The 22,687-nt window shown below is 42.2% G+C and overlaps 1 protein-coding gene across 3 annotated transcripts in view; it reads left to right on the forward strand.

The window, feature by feature from the left end:
* MFHAS1 (multifunctional ROCO family signaling regulator 1) overlaps positions 1-22,687 on the forward strand; it is a 67,388-nt gene that overhangs the window by 38,950 nt on the left and 5,751 nt on the right. For all 3 annotated transcript variants that reach the window (XR_002139042.2, XR_002139041.2, XM_019750541.2), the window contains exon 2: positions 16,610-16,736. Coding sequence is in view for 1 of the 3 variants with exons in the window: in XM_019750541.2 (XP_019606100.2) it covers positions 16,610-16,736 (127 nt within the window). In the remaining 2 variants the exon portion in view is untranslated. The remainder of the gene's footprint in view (positions 1-16,609; positions 16,737-22,687) is intronic.

The following is a 22,687-nucleotide window of genomic DNA, read 5'->3' on the forward strand; positions in this document are numbered from 1 at the left end:
TTTTGAAAATTAGATGTTAGTAGGTTGGCAATTGCCTCTACTTTTTGTTTCAGATGGCTTTATAAAACTAATAACCTCTGATACGAATAGGCTTCAATTAAAGAGCTTGGATATAATTTGGTATAATTTCTCAGTTCAAGAAATAAGGAGCTTCCCCCCTCCCCACCATAAAAGCCAGGATAGATTTTTCTCATAGAGGATAGGGATTATTGTGATAGTTTTCCTTTTTTGTTGTTCATTTATATCAAAAGTCAGGTAATTTCCAGTCTACATGGAGAGAAGATGGTGCTATTTTGAGCTAATGTTGTGAGTGGGCCACTAGCTTACTTTGTGCTTCAAGACTGCAAGGAACCAGTATCCTTATCTGTTCTCACCCTTAGCCTTGTCTTCTCCTGGAAGTTTGTTGGGATACTGTTGGAAGAACTAAAATTTGTATCTAAGCTATAATACTCTGAACCTTGCAATAGGAAGAGAGAGCTTTCCTGAGGTGGAAGAGGAGGCGGAAGAAGCCACGCTTACACTTCTCTAGTTGATTAGAGGTGGATGGGAGTATGTTTACCTTGACCTTCCCTACCTCGTGTGTTACCTTGACCTACCCAATGTGTCGGCCTTAACATGCCCTTCATCAGTTGTTGGTATGTTTAGATGTCATTGCTCGTCCTTGAAAGTTCATAACCATCAATTATCTTGACCTACTTTGACGTACTAATTTAGCAGCTATTGGTAGGTAGTGTCACCTACCAATTATTATTAATGTTAGACAGTATCTAGTATTATTAATATTGGAAGTTTCTACATGATCAAGTATAGCTTCAGCTTGAATTTCATCTAATACAGTATAGTTTTCTTTTTGTAAATGTCACAGTGGGGCACAAATGAAATAATCATAAGTATAAGCTGGAAAAAAGAATCTTAGTAAAAGATCCATGCTTATATAGCATTTCTGCCCTGTATGGATTGATCTGTGAGATTCCCTGATTTTTCAGCTTGAAGCTCATGGGATATGGTAAATGAAATTTGTCTTTCCTGAATATCTGTCAAACCTTTCATTTCTTGGGAAGAGTGATCATGCTGTAACACCAGTTGGTGTTTCTCAGTAATAGTTTAGGTTTTTGGTTAACTATAGGGTATTATTTTTAATTGAGATATAATTCAGATGTAGTTGAGATATAATTGGAATACAGTAAAATGCACAATTTAAAATTACATAATTTGATGTTTTGACATATGTACATACCCATGAAACCATCACCACAATCAAGATAATGGACAAATCTGTCTCCCTCAGGAGTTTCCTCTTGTTCACTCCTGTCCCTTCGTACTCCCCACCCTTCCCCCAGGCAACCTCTGATCTGCCTTCTGTCACTGTAGATTAGTTTGCATTTCCTCAAGTTGTGTATAATGAAATCATACAATATGGACCCTTTTTTGGTCTGTCTTCATTTACTCAACATAATAATTTTCAGATTCATCTATGGTGCGTATATTTATGATTCATCCTTTGTATTGCTGAGTAGTATTTCTTTGTGTGGATATACCACAATTTATCTGCTCACCTTTAATGGACATTTGGGTTGCTTCTAGTTTTTGGCCACTTCAAAGGAAGCTGGTATGAACATTCATGTATAAGTCTTTGTGTGAGTTCATGCTTTCTTTTGGGTAAGAATCTAGGAGTAAATAACTGAATCACATGGTAGGTGTATGTTTCAACTTTTCAGGAAATGCCACCAGCAGTGTATGAGAGTTGTAGTTTCTCCACATCCTCACGAACACTTGGTTAGGTCAGCCGTTTCCATTTAGACAACCTAATAGGGGTGAAGTGGCAACTCATTATGGTTTTGTCTGCATTCCCTAACGATTGATGATGTGGAACATTTTTTCATGTGCTTATTTACCATTGGTATACCTTCTTTGGTGAAATGTCTCTTCAAACTTTTGCCCATCTTTTGTTTTAATTGGGTTCTTTTTTTACTTCTCATTGAGTTTTGAGAATTCTTTGTATATTCTGGCTATGGTCCTTTATCCGATATGTGCTTTGTAAATAGTTCCTCCCAGTCTCTGTCTTGTCTTTTCATTTAGTGTCTTTAGAAGAGTATAAGTTTTTAACTTTGTTGATGGGCTTACCATTTAGAAGGAAACTATTTTATTCACAGTATGAAAAGTACTTCAAAACCTATACCCTTCTACTTTCAGCTAAGATAGACTGTATTTACTCTTGCACCTGAAAACAAACAAAACAGCCAAATATATAAAACAATGACTTTTCAGGACCCTGAGCATCAGGCAACAAAAGACAATGATCGTGAGCTACAGAAAGCAAAGGATCTGAGCCCCACCATTGCCCCAGCTTAGTGCCTTGAGAGTGTCCAGGCTGTACAGAGAAGGGGAAATGAGGCAGAGCCCAGCAGAAGCCCTGGTTAAGGAGACCGAGGTGACTAGTTTACAGGACACAGGACTGGAGAGGAGAGAGGCCTCCAGAGATCTTCACAGGGGCCCCTGGAGAACCCAGCAGGCTGCTGGTCAGTGCATGACTGTGAGCAAAACTCCGAGACTGAGGAAAGAAATACGTGTGTGTGTTTGGGGGGGGGTGGCGGGTAAGGGGGTGCTAAGATAGTATTTCAGCTGTAATCTACCCCATACCCAGAGCACTGAATAGTCTGTGGTACCTCTGCTTTCCCTACCCCCACCACTGCCACCACCACTTTCCAAATAACCCATTTTTAACTGCAATTCAGAAGAAGGCATTTTTAGCTACATTTACAGGTTTTCCTAAAGAGTCTCTGAGCCATGTAATCTTCAAAACTTAAAAAACATTTCAAGATGTTTGCATTAGAATCTCCCCAAATGGATCTTGACTTTCATGTGACTTTCTCTTTAGCTTGTCAAAGATGGAAGGATCAAGTCAGACAGAATGGCGCGGTGACTTCCTGCCGTGCTTCTGGTTTTTGTGCTTGGTCTAGTATGTGGGGGAGGCAGTGCAATGCAGGGGTGTTTGGGAACCTGCCCTGGCTGGGCATTGTGTCCCCTTCAGAAGAAGAGGCTGTAGAGTTTGTCCCTAATGGCCTGACTGCATCCCACACCAGGGTCAGGTTTGGAACCACAGACCTGAGGGAACCTGAGAGGCCGCCTTGCGCAAGGTATGGATTCATCGAGTGATGGATTCAGTTGTTTGCCATGTACTAGGGCCTGCTGTGTGCCAGGCATTGTTCTGGATGCTTGGGATCCAACAGTGAACAAGAGAAATCCCCACATTCGAGCTTATATTCCAGTAGAAGAGACACACTGTTGAGCAATCTATGTCAGGCGGACATAAGCACTGTGAAGAAAACTAAAGCGAGTGACCTAGAGATGGGGGTGCTATTTTATAGGTAATCAGGGAAGTGTTGTTTGAGGTGGTGATATTTGAGCAGAGACCTGCATGAAATGTGTATGGGGGTGGGGGGTGGGGGTGGGGGCTCAGGTTAGGAGAGGCTCCTGAGGTAGGAGTGTGCTGTGCAAGGAGGCCAGTGAGGCTACAGCAAAACGAAGAAGCGAGGGCAGAAGATAGACAGGAACAGATCACACAGGACCCTGTGGACTGTTGGGGGTTGTCATTCTGAATGACAAAGGGGGTGTTGGAGGGTTCTAACATGAGCGGATCTGCGTTCTACTAGGACCCCTCTGGCTTCAGTGGGGAAGAGACGGGGGCAAGGGGATCCGCTAGAAGCAGTGGGTGCTGCTGTAGACTTGGGAGCTGAGGAAGTGGTCAGATGCTGGATGGGTTTGAAGGTAGAGCGACAGACGTGCTGATGCATTCAGTGTGCGTATGAGAGCAAAAGGGCGGGAAACATGACTCCACGTTGTTTTGTCCAGAGTAACTGGAAGAACAGAGGGACATTAATGGGTATGGGGAGCCTGGGAAAGGAGTAACTTTGGGGGGTGGGCCAGTTGAGCATCAAAAGTTTGATTTTGGACCCATCAGTATCCAAGTGGTGATGTTTCATAGGTAGTTCAATCTTGGTCCGATAGTCAGGCAAGAGCTCAGGACTGGAGGTAAACCGAGGCCTTGGCAAGCAAGTGACCTAGTTCAGGGTGGTTTGTTTCCCTGTGGCTTCCAGAAGAGGCTTCCAGAAGTGGCTTCTCCACGGTGCTGCCCTGGCCTGTGATGAGGCTGGTTCTATTTGGCGATCCCATACTTTCTAACTAGCTTTAGTGCTGTCATGATTATGTTCTCCTCTTTGTCTGTGTGTAGGCTTCAGTTTGGAAGCCAGCTATATCAGCTTGCAGGTGGAGTGCAAGTGAAATATGAAGAATTCTTTCTTGTCTGCAGTTACAACTTTTAAGAGGTTGTAGAGGCTAAGGAGTACTGAGTTTTGATTGTTCGTGCGGTTTAATGCTTTTCAAGTCATCATAGATGCTTTTTGTGTGTTTAAAGTGTCCTCGAGTCCAGGCTGGGTCTTCTGGGAATGAAACTTGGGTAGGGGGAGTAGATAAAGAAAAGCTCTGTTGGGAGAAGACCCAGCTGGAACACATTCACTGGTACAGCTTGTTTATGCATGTGGGAGATATTATTCATGTGCAAAATAAAGAAGTTGAACCAAGTCAAGATTCCGTCTAGCCTGCAGGCTCTGCGGTCCTGTCCAACTCTAAGTCTGCGGGATTTCTCTGTCTCCCAGGCCCTGCAGGGGCGCCTCAGATCCCCCTGCCCAGCCCGACATTACTCCTTCTTCTTCCCTTCCTCAGAGAAAAATGGATTTGCAGAAATTCTTCTCTTCCTTGTTAGGAGATGAGGAGTCAATCTATGGTTTCTGATCATTTCTAAGGACTTCACATGGCGCCTGGAGTATTTCAGAATCAGGTAGATTTTGATAAGGCTTCTGGGCCAGCATTTCAGATTTCAGTTCAACTCATAAAAGTTCGTCCCATATTCAGTTGAAAGAAAAACGAATGTGGGAGGGAGACACTTTGAGGCTGGATGCTTTTATGCTGTCTGCATTAACTTCTCTGAGCAGGGAACCATTTCCAGTAAGAAATAGGTGACAGACTATCTAAATAAAGAGTAGCCTTTGGAAAGCACTTCAGTCCAGCAGTGAGGGCTTTTTATAATCCTGACTTGCATTTCGAGAGAGGGAAGGCAGTTGGGTTTGGGCTCTGATCCTCCCTCCTTCTCTCTCCCCCAAACACACTTTGATCTGGGAAGCATGTCTAATCCTCAGCCAAGTCTGCTGGAACTTTATCCAGAGCAGGAAAAAGGGAAATATTTTTCCTTTCTTGGGTGGATTTGTGTTTATATAAACCCTTAGCAGTGAAAATGGAGCCAAATGGCAGGCACACGCGTCTGAGGGGAGGCGAGGTGGAATGAATGAATGACGGGAAGAGGCAGTGCAGTCTGTCTCTCTGCCCCCACGCAGCTTTGTCTGGGGTCATACTGCATCGGACCTTCTAAGAGTCACTGAGGAGAGGATGGTTCTCACTTGCATTTTCCTAAGGATGTGCTTGCATATAAAGCCATTATGGAATAGCTTGGGCTGAACCAGCAGCCAATCAATTAACTCCAGATCATGACTCCAGTGAAATATATGTATGTATATGAATGATTCATTCACTTCATGTCTTTGTCGTGACTAAGAGAATAGTGTTGTGGAAAGCCTCGCCTGCCCGCCCAGACTCAGCCTCTGACACAAAGCTTGACTTTCTCACAGTATGTCCCACTATGGATTTACTTGCCTGCATTCATCAACACTTTTTTAGACCAGCCCTTGCCACTTCTCATGGATAGTGAGTTTTGAAAGTGTGCTTGCCATCGGTACGAATGCTTTCTTGTCCTGAAACCACCTCATTTAAGCTTCAAATGGTGTGCCTTGTAGTTCTTTATTTCTAGCACACAACAGGGTGGTTCAGTTTTAGACATTCTAGGGAAATCTCATACAGAATCTGAAGACAGGATCTCTTGCATTATGGCAATTTGTGTATTATTTGGGCTAATAGGGAACTGACAAATATGCTGAGAACAGCAAGTATAAAGAACTGTGATATAAAACACTCTTTTATTTTGCTGCTGTTGGCTTTTTCTTAGAACCCAAAACAAAGCCCTTCCTGATGGGCACCTCAGCTTCCTGCGGCTTTAGTGGAATAACTTCTCCTACATATTAATATTAATAGTAATAAATGCCGCATGAGCCAGGTTCACCTGCGGTCCCGGATGTTTATTCTGGCCCCCTGGAATATTCATCTTGTGTCTGTTGGAGCCTCACACTTCAAAGTGGAATCTTCCTGAAGTTTCTACTTGGCATCTTATCCCAATGCTGTGAAGAACACTCGCAAAAGGAAACTTCTCGGGGACCTGAAGGTTTGGAGACCCTGAGGCTTTCTCAGCAGGTGGAGAGAGTCTAGGCAGAAGAGCAGCCTGGAGGAGGTGGCTGCAGCTCTTCTTGTTCCACTGCAGATGATGGAATGGGGACTGAAGGGAGGGAATTTCAATGAGGAAATCGTAGGAAAGGATGGTGCAGAGGATTGGCTGTGTGTATGGCTGAAAAAAAGAAAGAAAAAGAGACATGAAGAAAGGGACGTGTCCACTTGTAATGTGAGGGACGTGACTAAACTCAGGCAGAGGTTTGAAAAGAAATTTTGTTAGATTTTTTTTTCCTTGCTTGAACTTTGGCCAAATGCTTTGTGATCTGAGGTCATAACTCTTTTGATCCAGAAGACACCTGAGTGGTTATCTCTCAGGGAGGGACCCCATGGGCCAAATGCCGCTCCTCTGGGCATAGCATACCTGAGATATTCAGTCACCTCCTTCTGTCCCTGAAACAAACAAACAAAAAAGCTTTATGTCATTATAAGCAAACATTACCATTAGGACAATCACCTTCTGTCAGGAATTGGGCTAAACAAGGAAAAGCTCAGTTTGTTTGCTCCAGATGCCATAAAAGGAAAAATTAAAGGTCTCAGTCCCTTGTGCCCAGTATGAGGCCTGCATGGGGCTTCAGTTGCGTTATTCATCAGGTGAGTCTGAGGACTTCACAGGTTAGCACCATGGAGTAAGCCACAGAAGGACGTAATCAAGAGTGTGATTTTTTTTCCCCCTCCTACCTGTACCGGTCACCACTCCCACAGCTTTGGGGGATGTTGGGAAGAAGTCGAAAGGTACTGAAATTTCGTTTGTTTAGTGCAGTCTTGCTGAAGACGGGTACTGAGTTGCACCCCTCGTTCAAGGGCATCTCTAAGAACCCTATTGGCCTGCTCCTGATTGTACTCTCACTGGTAAGACTTTACAAATTGTCCCCAAAGCATCAAGGCACAGAAGGGCATTTCTGAGTGTTTTTTAAAAAAGAAGTCCCGGTATTCAGAATTAAAACTAGACTTGAGAATTCAATAAATGGCTGAAGATGGAAATATCTTTACATTGTTAAATTGCCTAGACCTCAGTGGATTCTGACATTTTGAAGAGTTGCCGGGCTATATGGTGAAAATGAAAACACAATTCTAGAAGAGGCTCACAATTTCGGATGGTGTCAGTTTTTGCAGCTGCCTCTGGAATTCATACCTTAGGATGTATCTCGTTATTAATTGGCCGTAGTTTGACTCATTTCCAAGAGAAACTAATTGAGCCAAAGCAAATTCTGCTGTCAGGGAGAGTGCAGCAACCCTGCAGTTTTGGGGGACCACTCTCTGAATCTTAGAATTTCCTAAGAGTATTTATGGCCAAGTGTTAGACAGTATCAGTGGCCACCCCGGCTGACTTCCCAGTGGCCCAGCAGGAAGATTCTTGCTGAATCTATGGGTACCCTATCCAGCATCCTGGGGAATGTTGTTGGCACCCAGAGAGGACAGTTCCCTGCTAGCTTCAGTCAGCTGACTGTGGAATAGTCTGGCCTGGAGCAACCCTGCCGACCTTGCCACCATCCAGGAGGCTCCTCTATACGCTGTCCAACCAGGTCTGAATCTCAGCCTTGCGGAGGGCTTCTCCCACATCCAAGTTTTTCTTCCTTAGATAATCTCCCTCAGCCTTCGGGTGTTCTTTAGAGTTCTCTTTCCTCTTGGTAGTAAATTCCCTGTAAAAAGTCAGTTGTTTATGTGAAACCTCACTCTTGGTTTCTGTTTCTTGACTGGACCCTGAGTGATCATTGCAACCAGTAAATCTTCGCCAGGATTGGAACTACGGTTGTCTGACTCCAGAGGCAAACTGCTTTTTATTGTTTCTCTAGGACCAGCAGTTTCATGTACATTAAGTTGATTAGTGTGGTTAAAGCATTTTTGCCTGCTTTTACATTTTTGATAAAAATCTATTTGAAAGAGCAAACAGATGTTATTTCACTGTTATTATTATTTTTTTAATGGAGATATTTACCACACAGATGACCTTCTTATCATGGAGCCCGTCACAGAAAAGACTTGGACATTTCCTGTTTGTCTTTCCAAAACAGCAGTTCATTGCACGGCCCTCCAGGGCTCCTTTTAAGCCTGTGATCTTTCATTCATTCTTCCGTCCTTTCACTCACCCACTCCTTTGTCTATCCACCCATTCATTTTGGTAGTTCAGACACAGAGCCCTGGAGCTGGAGAAAACTCAGATGAACAAGTCTAGTTCCCTAACTGCTTTCTTGAGATGTGGTATAACCAGCTCAGAGAGTACAAATGACAGGTCCAGCATAATTCACAACTTCTTGAAAAGTTGTCTCTTGTTATGGTCTCCACTTCTTCACCTCCCATTCTTTACTCAGGCAAAGACTTCAGTCAGACATCCATCCCCATGTTTCTGCTGAGGGTGCTTCTATCAAAGCCTCTAGGAACCTCCAAGCCCAGCGGTCTCTTCACTGTTGTTTTCTTGTTTGTCCACTTGGCAGAATTTGGCATAGCTGATCACTGCCTTTTCTTGAAGGAGTTTGTTTTCTTTTGTGAAGACACGTTCTTCTCGTTCTCCTTCTGCCTTCTGGGAGTTTCTAACTGGTCTCTCTTGTTCCTTTCAGCCTCTAAATTTGGAGCACCCCAGGACTTTGTCTCTGGTTCCTTTCTCCATCTACTTACTTTCCTTAGTCATGTCATACACTTTTCTGCCTTTAAGTATCACCTATTTGCTCATTACTTTCAAATCTCTATTTCTAGCCTTAACCTTTTACTGCAAATCCAGAATTTCTGTGTTTCCCCGAAAATAAGACCTAGCCGGACCATCAGCTCTATTGTGTCTTTTGGAGCAAAACTTAATATAAGACCTGGGTCTTATATTAAAATAAAACCAGGTTGGGTCTTATATTAATTTTTGCTCCAAAAGACACATTAGAGTTGATGGTCTGGCTAGGTCTTATTTTCAGGGAAACATGGTGTATATGTAATTATTCACTTAATATCTATCACCATGTTTATCTTAACAGTCAAAAATCTAACTTGGCTAGGTCAGAACTCTTGATTTCTCCCTCCAGTTTCTCCAAGATTTGGAATTATCCTTAGCTCTTCTCTGCCTCTTACCCCCATATCCAGTTCATTGGCAAGTCCTGTGGACTGTGAACTGGATATGGGGGTAAACACAGTCCAGACTCTCCAGCTCCACCATCACCTCTTCAGACGAGGTCTCCACCATCTCTTGCCTGGGCTCCTGCACGAACCTCCTAATGGTCTCCAGTCTCCTTTTTGCCTCCCTATCTAGCAGCCAGAGTGATCTTAAAACAGATCAGATGTCATTACTCCGTTTAAAACCTAGCGCATGGCTCCCTACCACTTAGAATGAAAACCAGATGGTTTTCCCTGGCCTACCAAGTGCCAACGATCTGGCCCTCGCTGCCTTGCTTTCTCTCCTTGTCCCCTCCCCTCTTCATCCATCATCCAGCCATGCCAGGCTTTTCGCCGGGCAGCCAAGCATCTTCCTACTTTCAGAACTTTGCATTAGTGATTGATTCCCTTTGTCTGGAATGTTTTCCCCATGACTCACTCCTTATCGTTCAGATTTCAGCTTAAATTTCACCTCCTCAGAGAGGACTCCTGTTCTGGACATCCCAGTGTAGGAAGACACCCAGTCACTCTCCATCTTGTTAGCCTATTTTAATGATCTGGGTAACAAGTTTTCAGTAGTTATGCGGTTGGTTTCTTACTCTTCCTTCTAGTCCATAAGCTCCATGAAATCAGGGATCTTTGTGTACTTACTACTTGCTGTTCGCCCAGAGTCTGGGGGGTGCCTGTCCAGCACTAGTCGGTGGTTGGTTTGCATCTGTTGAATGAATGCGTGAACTCAGTGGCAGAGCCAGGCGTGGGAACATAGGATTTTCCTCTTTAGTTTCTCTCGACTTTATACCAGGATGACTTTTGCTGGCTCCGAGTTATTGATAGCTCCTATTTACTTAAAGGTTAGGGTAGAATTTCCAAAGACAACTCCAAAACTGCATTACCTTTTATTTATTTTCATTTTAATTTACTTTTAAACTTCACCTTTAATTTAAATATGACACAAAATATGTTTAAATGACATTTTAGGACCTATTTATTTAAAAATTTTTACAATTATTTCCAAATTGTGCATAGTTTTTACTTATGTTCTATGAAAGAGATGGCTGCCAGAGGTGGGCACAGCCCTGGGCTCGGAGACAGAAGGCCCACCCAGGCCTGTTTCTGCTCTTTACACAAAGTTGTTCCACTACTTCCTGCACGTCACTTTCTCTTCTAAAAAAGTTCTAATTCATAATCAAAGGGCCGAGACCAAAGCCATTTCACACAATGGAATATATTTTTTTTTAAATCAAGGCTACCAAAAAGTATAACCCAGTCTATTGATTTTATTTTATTTAGCCGTTGTCCTGAGGTTGGCACAGTGGTGATGGAGTGCAGGCATGGGGGACCCTCCCCTGAAACTGGATAGGACAGCCAAGTCTACAAACAGTTGGTGATGTTGGAACCAACAGGTGTTGAGATTTCTGCCGCCTTTTCTCAGACTCTTAAGTGTGCACAGTAGCACATTTTTAAATATAACATTTAGTGTTCACTGTTTACTTCTCCTGTGTATATGCTTTCTGGGCTTTATTTTGTCTGAAGACAAGGTGTTCTTTTATCTCTACCTGGCTTTCCCCTTCCACATGAAAATGACCAGGCAGTTCACCAATCTTTTCTTTCCCTGATAGCTTGGAAGGTTTGCAAAGTGGGGAACCCTCCTACTCACTGGTTTCAGAGGATGCTGCCTTTGCCCCAAGGAGATGTGGGAAACATGCATTCATGGATCTCATTGCAGCTACATCCAGAGTCACACTTAACTAAAAGACAGCCGTGGACTATGGAGCTGGAGGGGTGTGAATTTTAGAATATTAGAGTTGAAAGAGGCCTTGAAGATATCTAGATAATTCCTTCATAGAACCTATGTAATTGTTTTCATTTCTAGACCACATTTGCTGGATGTTGAGGGATGTTCATAATTTAGATCTTTATCCTAGATCAGGAAGTGGGTTTTATTTGCACTGAAAGGAAATGTTTTGGGCTTCTAATGTTGTGATTTGGGTTGTCAGTATGATAATTTATTTTTATTTTTATTGGGGAATAGTGTGATTTTCCAGGACCCATCAGCTCCATTTCAAGTCATTGTTTTCAATCTAGTTGTGGGGGGCGCAGCTCAGCTCCAAGTCAAGTCATTTTCAATCTAGTTGTGGAGGGCGCAGCTCACTGGCCCATGTGGGAATCGAACTGGTGACCTTGGTGTTATGCACACTGATCTCTAACCACTGAGACAACTGGCCCCCCAACTATGATAAATTTTTAGTATTTTCATTATGTGCCCAATATTTGAAAATTCCAACGATTAACAGAAAAAGTTGATCTCGTTTCACTTCTGTTGGTTTTTTTGTTGTTGTTTTAAATCATAATAAAACTTGGTATTCTGTTCTTGCACAGAGGGGTAAACAGTTGATAAGAGTTTGCTGCCATTTTAATGCCAGAAATCTTGAGCTAGAGTAATTAAGGTTAGTTTTTCACAACTTTAGTGGGCACAAGGAGACAGTGTCGTGGCCTGATACAGCTTTAGTGAATGTAGTGTTCTGTTTGTCAGGCCAAATTTCTGCATCTTCAGAAAAACTGATTACATTGTATACTGCAAATGAATGGAAAAATCTCCAGCAGAGGAGAAAGTGTCAGCATTTACAGCTGGCATCTCCCTTCAGTATGAGGCATGCTTTAGTTGTTTCTTTTCTTTCTCTTTCTTTCTTTTTTTTTTTAATTAACTCAAACATAAAAATAAATAAACTGATAACCTCAGGACCTCTTAATCTTGAATGACCTGTTTCACTCTAAAGTCATTTGTGTTCTTTGTCAATTTATGTATCTAAGTAGAATGTACTTCCAAGTCTACATTTCCACATTGAAATGCCAGTATCATATTTTTTAATGACTACAGAGAATTCCTCTTATTAATGTGTCATAGTTTTTAATCATTTCCTCTTTGGTGGACATTTGAGAAAGTTACCAAGTTTCCCCATTTTATAAATAGTGTTGTATGAGTAATCATTGTATAATTTTTGTCAGAAAGCAAGACCTACTTCTCGAAGCAAGTTCCTAAAAAGGAAATATACCAGGTTCCATGTATATTTCTCCTTACTCTACCGATAAGATATTTTCTTTAATATAAAATAAAATTGAATGTCAACTATAAAATAATATATACAGAGGGTGCCAAAAAAATGTATACACATTTTAAGAAGGGGAAAAAAAACTTAAAATTACACTGACGGTAACCACTTTGAGCACCTCTTGTAATTGCAGAAGTCAAACGTGACTGGTCATCTTTTGTTATTGATATATATTGAGAATTACAATTTTAATACAGTTTTTTCCTTTCTTAAAATGTGTATACATTTTTTTGGCACCCTCTGTATGTACAGTCACAGGGTATAAAGTACAACATAGGGACTATAATCACTGGTATTGTAATAGTTATGTACGAAGTCAGATGGGTAGTATACTTGTGGGGGTTATGCTTTTGTGAGATATATAAGTGTATAATCATTCTCTTGTTTCATACACCTGAAACTAATAAAAATAAATAAATTTTATAAAAATATATTTTCTGTAAATGTAACTTTTTTTTTGTAGGTCCCACCAACTTTGGGATTTCTCTTTTTTATTTGCTTTTACTAGTGATGACATGTAATAAATCTAAATTGTTTTCATTTGATAGTTTTCAAATTTCTGATGGGGGGGTGTTTTGCACGTAGTTAATTAATGGTCTAATCCTTGTGTATTGCTTTACTGTGGAGAACCTGGGTACTGTAAATTTTTTATATATTTTGAAAAGTAAGCTTCTACAAAATCTTATCACTATAATAATAGTGTCAAGAACTTATTAGATGCCAGATACAGTGTTGAGCACTTTTCATATGTTATCTAATTTAATCATGACAATATCCTGGCCAGAGGACAGTATTATACAAAGGTTAAAAGTGGACTCAGGTAGTCCAGGGTTCAAATTCTGGCAATGCCACTTCCTCTTTGTGACTATTGACGAATCCTTAACACCTCCAAGCCTCACTTCTCTATTATGAGGATGATAGTTGTACCTACTTCATAGGATTGTCATGAGGACTAAGGGAGATAATAGTTATTAAGCACATAATAAATGTTTAATAAATGTTAGCTGCTTCTGCGATGATTATGTTTTCTTCTGAGGTTAGTTTGTGTTTCTTTTTTAGCTTGACATATGTGACATCATGATGGTAAGGTAGAGCTCATGTATTACTTCCCATTATGATCATGAACGTTACTGGGTCTTTTGAGTCAATGTTCCACACTCTTCAAGGTCTTTTCCAATTCTGCAAATTAGTATTAGTCTGTCCTTCTCATTACTCCTGTAGCATCTCATATGACTTTTCTTATGCAGGACTGTGGCTCTGTTTTTGCACACTGGACTTTCTCAGATGCTGAGATCCTCCCCATAACAGGCCTTGCCTTAGGTTCCTGTATCCCCTGCGTTCCCTGCAGCTCTTCACACATAGTAGTGTCTCCCTATTTCAATACTCAACAAATGGTTGTACTTTAAACTCAAATTTGTGTTAAAGAATTTTAAGACGATGAGCTTCTATTTTAGTAGGTAACACGTTATGAACCACTCTTCGTACATGTGATAAGATAGGTTTTGGGGGAGGAAAAAGCTATTTCTGTTATTTTCTTAATCTAGCATTGGGGCCCATTTCTTAAACCCTAAGCATACTGGCGCTTGTCGGAGTGCACAGATGTACTGGAGATTGTGAACCCTTCTACTTGTTGCTCACTTTTCTGTAGCATCAAGTGAATTTTTCATACGCATGAAACGTCTCGGTACCCACAGCTGTTGTGCTCTTTCAGTGGCTGGCAGTGCTGCCAGATACAAAACCCAGTTGTGTGGTCCTGCATGTTACTGGGAGTCTGATGCATGGGGGACGGGGAGAGTAAAACTGCTGGTTTAACGGATATTGATAACCAATGCTTAGTCTACTGTAAATTGTTTCGAATTATCTGGCAAACTGAACTTCTGCTCACAAAACCTACAAAATACCCAGCAAGGAAGCCAGCTGTGCCAGGCTGATGCCAGGGATGGGTGCTTGGGGTGGGGTTTGACATCTGCAGTTGTTATCTGGGCAGGCAGCTGAAAGCTGAGGCCTACATGACTTTCTGACTAGGAGAGAGTTCTCAGGGGAAACCAGAGCGGCCCAGTCAGCCTGTGTTCAACCCTTGTGGTTAATCTTGGGAGAGAAAGTACAAATGGAAATACCAGGGAAAGGACCAGGGGAGGGCAGTCCAGGGCCAGGTGTGTTAAAGGCCTGGGTGTTCAGAGCACCCTCTTGTTGCAGTTCTAGCCCCGGGGTTCATGGTGGATTGGTTGGTTGAAAGATGCACAGCTCTCTATGGGGCGTGGAGCAAATCTGTTGAACTGAAAGAGCGTCTGACTTGTAAAGTGGTATTTGGACTGGATGACTTCTAAGTGTCAGTCTAGCTCTAACGTGCTATTACTGTGGTTCTTTTTATTACTTTGATAACATTTAATGTTTACAGTTTTAACTTGCATTTTTACATTTTGGGCTCTTTTCCTACCTGGTGTTGGAGTATAGTTCTGATACCCAAGTATCTATAGCGTAACCTAATCATGCCACATCAAATTTTGCAGTAATCTGGTGTTTACAGTAGTTTAGCTAAGGAACTCAGAGTACATCCCGTTCCGATTGTGCAAAGCCATGGAAAAAGTGTTCAAACCAGGGAATAAATGTCTTTCATAAAAGTACAAATATGCCAATGCTTATATCATTATTTTAAAATAGTGTTTTTAGATTGTTCTTCTCGGAGAGATGTGTTCTGGCATAAAGAAGTAGTCCCGGCTTTGAGAGGTATTAGAAAGTGGTGGTGAAGGGGGGTGCCCCAGAGACGGGTTCCCAAGGTCACATCCCAGGTCTCCCACTTGCCAGCTCTTGTCTTGGGGTATATGCCACAGAACCTCCCTGAGCATAAGCTTCCTCATTTGTAAAATGAGGATAAACTCCGAGGAACACTGTAAAGATGCAGTGCAATGCACATTTAAAGCTGGTAGCTCGGGGGCACGTGGGCGTTCTCTGTCAGTGTGAGTGCTCTGAAGGTGAGGCTGTTAGAGACACAGTATTTGGAGGCAAAGGATTTTAGTCTTAGCGGCGTGTACTTCGGGGTCTTTAGAAAGTCAAATCAGTAATACAAGTGATGGCTACCATAGAGTTGACTTTCATTTCAGTAGCATCTTTCCCCAGTTGGCATACGTTTTGTGCCCTTGGTTTGGTTTATGAAAGAGGGGGATTTAGGCAAGAATGAGTACATGTACCATCATCAGCCGGGAGCTATGTGTTGACCTGTCTCTGAATGAGAGCACCGTGCTGGCCGTGGGAGCAGAGAAAGCGCGGGGGGCCACTGGACAAGGGGCAGGAAACGAAGGAACGGAAGTCATCACTGCGCTTAGGGATTTAATGATCTAGTTGGAGATGGATTATATCCAGGGCATGCAGAGTATGCAGATATCCTTGGGGTATTGTGATAATCCATTAAGTTAATTACCTGTTTTTACTGGACCCCATTACCCATAAGATTGTATTTTGTTGGCCTTTTCAAATCTGCAAGCAAACCTACCCAGGAAATCCTCTTGCCAGTATGAAGCTGGGCTCTTTACCTTGATAACACCTTTAGTCTGCTGCCTTTCCAGGTCTTTTATGCAGGGCTTTGTTGAAAAACTGCTCCGCCTGCCTGCGTCGCGTCTGCCTGCATTCTAATTATGAACAGCGACCTTCTTGGCAGCCCCAGCGTCTCTGGGCTCTGGGGATCCTGGCTCAATTTGCTGCCACATGTAGATGAAGATCTCCCAAGTCAGTCTGAAAAGGAAGGTGATGAGAATAGTGGCAGATGCTGTTTTTGTCTGGAAGGGTGGCCTTCCTGCCGCAACCGTTAGAACGTTCTCCACGGTGACGCAGATGAGAATTCAGCAGTGACAGTGGGAGCAGAGCCAGTGCTGACAGTTCTGGTGGCGCTTTTGTTCTTGGCATCCATTTTCTGTGGATCCTTCTTACCTGCCCTTCTCCCTGCCTCCCCATTCCAAGCAAGTGCTGTATTTCTCCATCAAGTGGTCCCATCTTTGAAGGCAAATCACATTGATGCATTTTCCTCTCTCCTCCTGCAGGGGAGCTGCTGAGTCAGCCCAGACCAGAAGGAGTGGCAGAGATCATTTGCCCCAAGAATGGCAGCGAACGAGTGAATGTTGCCTTGGTTTACCCACCTACACCGACTGTGATCAGCCCCTGTTCTAAGTGAGTGCTGGTGGGGTAGCCCCACCCTCCGTCCTGGACGCACCTGTCGTTGTGTTCACAGAAGCTAAGTAAAAGCACATCTCAGCAGACCTCGAAAAGCACCCAGGGCAAACCTCGTTATCTGGGTGACATCAACACCATGGCTTAGGAAGCAAACTAGGAATTTTATTTTTCTTGTTTGTGATTATTTTTACACTGTTGCCGAAAAACGTCAGAGCATTTTTAACAGCTTTGCTGAGTTATCATTCACATACCATACAGTTCACTTTCATTAAAAGTGTATAATTCATTGGTTTTTTTGTATATTTGCAGATATATTTCACCAAAAGGAATATGTTTCGTTTCTTTTTAATAGATGGTCTTAATTCTGCCATTGCAGAATTAAGTAGGCCCTCACCTGAAAGAACAGTGAGGGCTCATTAAGTAAGAAAAGCCTGCAGAAAATCTGTAGTAGATTATTTTTTCCCTATCAGTCCTTGATAATCAGAGGCTGTGCCTTTGTTCCCATCTTCCCCAAAATGAACTTAAAGACAGAGAATATACATATGTGAACTAACTTTGGGGTATAATGTTAGCTTAGTAGGATAAATAGAACTCACCCTGTTTGGGCGCTTTTCTTTGTTTTATTTTCTTTCTTTTTTTTTTTTTTTTTTTTTTTGGTAGTAGTAGTAGTATTAAGAACCAAACAGTGAAAACACTTCTAAACTGAGATGAAATACCTTCTTACCGCAAGTCTTGAAAAGCTGCAGCTACAGGTCTTGGAGCAGATCTCATATCTGGGTACTTCAGCAAACATGACTTACGCAGCAATGTATTCATGCAAGGAACTGTCATTTTTCATTCCTAGTTGACCACATAGAATTTTTTTTTATGTTTAAGCTTTTCACAGGGAGGGTGGGAAGTTTGCATTTGAAAATGACCACCTGTCATCTCCTCTTGAGAAACCTGCTATCAGGCTGCGTTGGAGAGAGCTGTGCGTGGTAGCTCAGCCTCCGTCCATGAAGCGTCGGCTTTCTTGCCTCTGGCCTGCTCTCTGCAGAGCGGTGGTGGTGGTGGTGTGGGGGTATTGGCGGCTCAGGGGCAGTCTCATTCATTAGCAGCTGCAGGAAAAGACTGCTGCCCCTTTTCTCCAAGCTGGGTGACTCATTAGCCAGAATGTCCCTAGTCCCTCTTTACTAGGAAATATCACTAAACACCCAAGGAAACTCTTATCTAATGCTATTATATTCAGAATGCTATTTTAGCTAACATGAATATAGTGGAATTCCTCACTAATACAACCCTAAGATATTGTAAAATCTTGAAGTACTTCTTAAATATTAAAGTAGGATTACACAGTAACTGCATATTAACCATAATATCCCCTGACCTGACCATATCAAACAGAAATTTACTGTTCTTTGGTGTACATTGGTCCCTTTCTTTCAGATAACTCGTAGGGTAGGTATGACGGGATACTATAGAAACAGCAGGGTGTGGAACAGAGGGAACAGAGAGAAACAGTTGTTCAGTACACTTTGCATTGGTGTAGATTTTCCTGAGCCAGGAGAGATGTTAACCTGTTTTGCCGTAGCCACGTGGCATTAATAGGCATGATAGAGATGGGGTTATAATATCCATTTGCACCAGAAACCACAGTGGCGTGGAGCCAGCTTTATCAGCGTTTTCCCATGGGCTTCTTGTACTGCCACGGAAAGATATTTAACTCCAACCTGAACAAAATGTTATCGGGCCCTCTCTCTCACACAGTTTATTGTCCCAAAATGAACAAGTCTGTAAAGTCTCAGGTAATCAGAGCTACATAGCCTCAGATGTGTAGATTCTAGATGGAATACCTTTAGGTATTGAACTACTTTTGACTGAGCTATGTGAGTAATTTTGTTTTGAAATGGATTTTAAAAAAGTCTCATCCAATGGATGGCAGGTTTGGAGTATCAGTCTCAATTCTGAGTGAAGGAATGAATATCCATGAAAACAAACATATCCAGGCCAGGCCCAGTGGGAGGTCTGATTTACAAATGGATGTTAGCATATTAGAAGCAGGAGATTTAGGGGGCTGATGAGGAAAGTTGTCATAGGAGGTGGTTGTTACAGCAGCACAGCTTAGGTCTGAGTCTGAGAGTAAGACTGGGGGGGTCCCAGCAGGCACTGGAAATTGGGAGACGGGGGCTATTTCACTAGCTCTGCAACACCAGCCAAATTAGCTTAAGCAGGCCACTGTAGAGTGATCTTTCACTTACCTTTTCTGTCATCCCGTAAAATGTAGGTGGATGGTCAAGATTGGGCTTTCTTAATCAAGCCTGTATATCAGAATTTCCATGTGGAGGGACCAGGCATGGGTCATTGCAAAACAAAAATCGGGTGGCTGGTTAGCTCAGTGGTTAGAGCACGGTGCTCATAACACCAAGGTCACCGGTTCAAGTCCCCGATGGGCCAGTGAGCTGCACCCTCCACCACTAGATTGAAAACGACGACTTGACATGGAGCTGATGGGTCCTGGAAAAACACACTGTTCCCCAATATTGCCCAATAAGAAAAAAAAAATCACCCAGATGATTCTAATGTATGTATGCTGGACTTTCTGACCTTGTAGATCTCTTCCATAGCTCCAAGTGTGGGCTCCCTGGCCAGTGGACCTTCCCTCTGCCTGTAGAGCCTCTCTGGTCCGTAACCAGCTGCCAGCACTGAGGCAAAACTGGTGCGTGCTGCGTGGATCAGCACAATCCATCCCCCCTCAGTTCACATTTATAGCTAAACATGTAATTTATTGTTCAAGGCAGGAAAGGATTGAGAATGACAGGAGGGCTATTCATAATTATTAAGCCAGGACAGTAGGCATCTGCCAGAACTGTCTCAGGCATAACAGAATAATCACCCTCCTCGTAGGTCGCTGATCTAGATCTTATGGTGGTTATTAAAAGGACTCTCCAAGCTCTTCTTTGCCCAGTTTACTCCTTTATAGGCCAAATCAGAGACTTGTCAATGAACTGCCTGCCTTGGACCATGTGCACAAGAACGGTGCTCATCGTGCTTTATAAAGAAAAACCACTGATTGGATAATCCTTATGAATTCTGAGCTTTTCTAGTTCTCATTTAACATTTTTCCTAGGGGTTTCATTTACCTATGGAGAGAGACAGAATAAAGAGTAGGTAGTGATTTTTTTAAAAACTTGGTTTACTCCCACCACTTACCTCAGTGGTTGGTGGCTGGGGTCTCTCTCTAGCAGCATTCCTTTGGGAAGAGGTTCTCTGTCCTGAGGAAATGACTCTCCTCCTGCACCTCCCCCTCCAGGGAGAAACCAGGGGCTGCGTGCTTCTGGTCCCCTTTGCTGCTTTATCAAGAATGTGAGTCATTTTCACACTTTGGCTACCTTGGGCTGATGTTCAAGGATATTTACATTGGAGATGAGATGAAAACTCACCCAGCAGCAAATTTGCTGGGTTCCTCTGAACAATTCTGACCTCCTTAAGGTTACGGATTCCATCCGAGGCGTTTTGAAAAGCTTTATTGAAGTATACGTTCCTACCACAAAACTTGCCCATTTAATAATTATTAATACATTTACAGAGTTGTGCAACACAATGTAATTGTAGAACCTTTTAATCACTCATTGCAAACAGAAACTTCCTGCCCATTTGCAGTCACTTGTGTTTACCACGACACCTAGTTCCCTAGAGTCAATAAATATTTTTAGCGTCACTTTCAGGAATGGTTTTGCTGTCTGCCTGGTGTGATAAACAGATTGGACAGTTTTAAAGAAATTCTTATAAGCATGTTACCCCTGCTCCAGTTCAGCCTAAAGGCAGTGAATTGACTTGCACCCCCCGCCCCATTGCTAGCCCCCTGTTTCCTGAACAATAGAGGGGAAGTGGAACTGCTTGGAGGGAGATCAACCTTCTCAGTTTTGTTTTGTTTAGTATAGGTAGCAAATGTTAAAAATATTGGCTTTATTTTCTTAGAGCCATTTAGGTTCACAACAAACTTGAGCTGAAGGTAGAGAGATCCCAACACCCTTTGCCTCTACACGTGCACAGCCTCTGCCGTCACCGACATCCCTCGTCATCAACAGGGCCCCCTCCCCCAAACCAGAGTGGTACATTTTTTACAATTGATGAACCTACGCTGACGCATCATAATCACCAAATCCATAGTTATGTTTGGATTCACTCTTGGTGGTATGCATTCTGTGGGTTTGGAAAAACGTATAATGACACACGTCATACACATTGCAGTATCATACACTGTATCTTCATTGCCATAAAAATCCTCCGTACTTCCCCTATTTATCCTTCTTTCCCCACTTAACGCCTGGCAACCACTGGCCTTTTTTTTGCTTTATTGAGGTAATAATTGACAAATAAAATTGTAAGATGTTTAAAGTGTACATCCTAGTGATTTAATACCCATACACATTGTGGAAGGGTTCCCACCACCTAGTTAATTAACACAGCCGTCAACTCATATATTTATCCTTCAGAACTGAATGGCAGCCTGACAGACCCCTAAACGTTACAGGGATGCTGAGCTTTGGACATTAGGAGTCATAAGGGGCAAAAATATACATTCAGTGGAAAAGAAAGGAGCAAGTAGAAGGATCATTTTTAATTTTTGTTTAAAATTTTTAATTTGTGAATTCCTATCTTCATCCTGTTGCTTTACAGGTTGAGACACTTAAAACTCCAATTCAGAAGAGAAGCGAGAACTTCTCTGGGCTTGCATTTCGTTTTTAGCTACCCTATAGAATGTTTCTCTTTCTTATTTCCATAGAGGTTTAGACCAAACCTACCTCTACAAATTAAGCATATATTCTGATAAACTGCCAGGTAACCCAATGTATCTATTGATTTTCATTTAAAAGAGAGAATTCAACAGGTTAGCGTATGAAAATGTTTTACCTATGGTATCCTGCAATGCAACCCACATTCTTCCATGTGGTTTCTTAATGGACTGATCCTTAAACACACAGGAAATGGGAATATATCATTTTTATTTCCTGACAGTTGCCATTTCTCTTGTGGGGGTTCCCTGTCTGTCTGCGCTGCATCATATGTGGGGCGCTGGGACTGAAAAAGGAACTTAATTCTGATTTTGACAGGTCATGTGTTAGAGAATTAGAAAAAATGAACTGACTTGAAAATTGTTGGGCTAAGCTTTCTCCTTTAACAGAAAGTACTACTACTAATAAAAGGCAAGGCTGAATTACTGTGTTTCAAAACTACCTTTAAATTTGGGTTATTGGGTATATGCTGTAGTGTTCCCATTTGAGCAAGCTCCCAGGAAAGCTCCAGTTACGTATTGTTACAAGTATTCTCAAAAATATAGTGGTTACTTTGCGTAGGGATTTTGGCAGTTGCATTGTTATGACATAAGGATATTTAAGACCCATTGAAATACCTTTTATAAAAAGTAGGATGTGGACAGCCGGTTAGCTCAGTTGGGTAGAGCGTGGTACTCTTAACAAGGTTACCAGTTCAATCCCCACATGGGCCACTGTGAGCTGGGCCTTCCACAACTAGATTGAAACAACTGCTTGACTTGGAGCTGATGGGTCCTGGAAACACACACTTAAAATAAATAAAATTTAAAAAAAAAGTAGGATGAAGACTCTGTAGCCTTTATCTCACCAAATAAACAGGCAAATTATGTTTAACTGCACTCAGATTAGTTAATATAGACTTGACGAAAAATTTTTTTAAAAAAGCAATGGCGAGAGGTGAATTTGGCTTTATCGCAATGGAAAATTTTTCACTGACCACCTATTTTTAAAACATGGAAGCTCGGGAAGGCTACCCGTGGAATTTGCCTGTGGGGTGTAGCACCATTGATTTGTTTTGTTCTTTGCAAAGGATGAGGCAGCTCATTGCCTTGCAAAGTTTACAGGTGAGGAGGAATCGTGTTTCTTTTATTATTTAGTCTCCCATCAGCCACATTGATACTGGAATTTGTTCCC

Source organism: Rhinolophus sinicus, linkage group LG04 (assembly GCF_036562045.2).
Source record: "Rhinolophus sinicus isolate RSC01 linkage group LG04, ASM3656204v1, whole genome shotgun sequence".
NCBI lineage: Eukaryota > Metazoa > Chordata > Mammalia > Chiroptera > Rhinolophidae > Rhinolophus > Rhinolophus sinicus.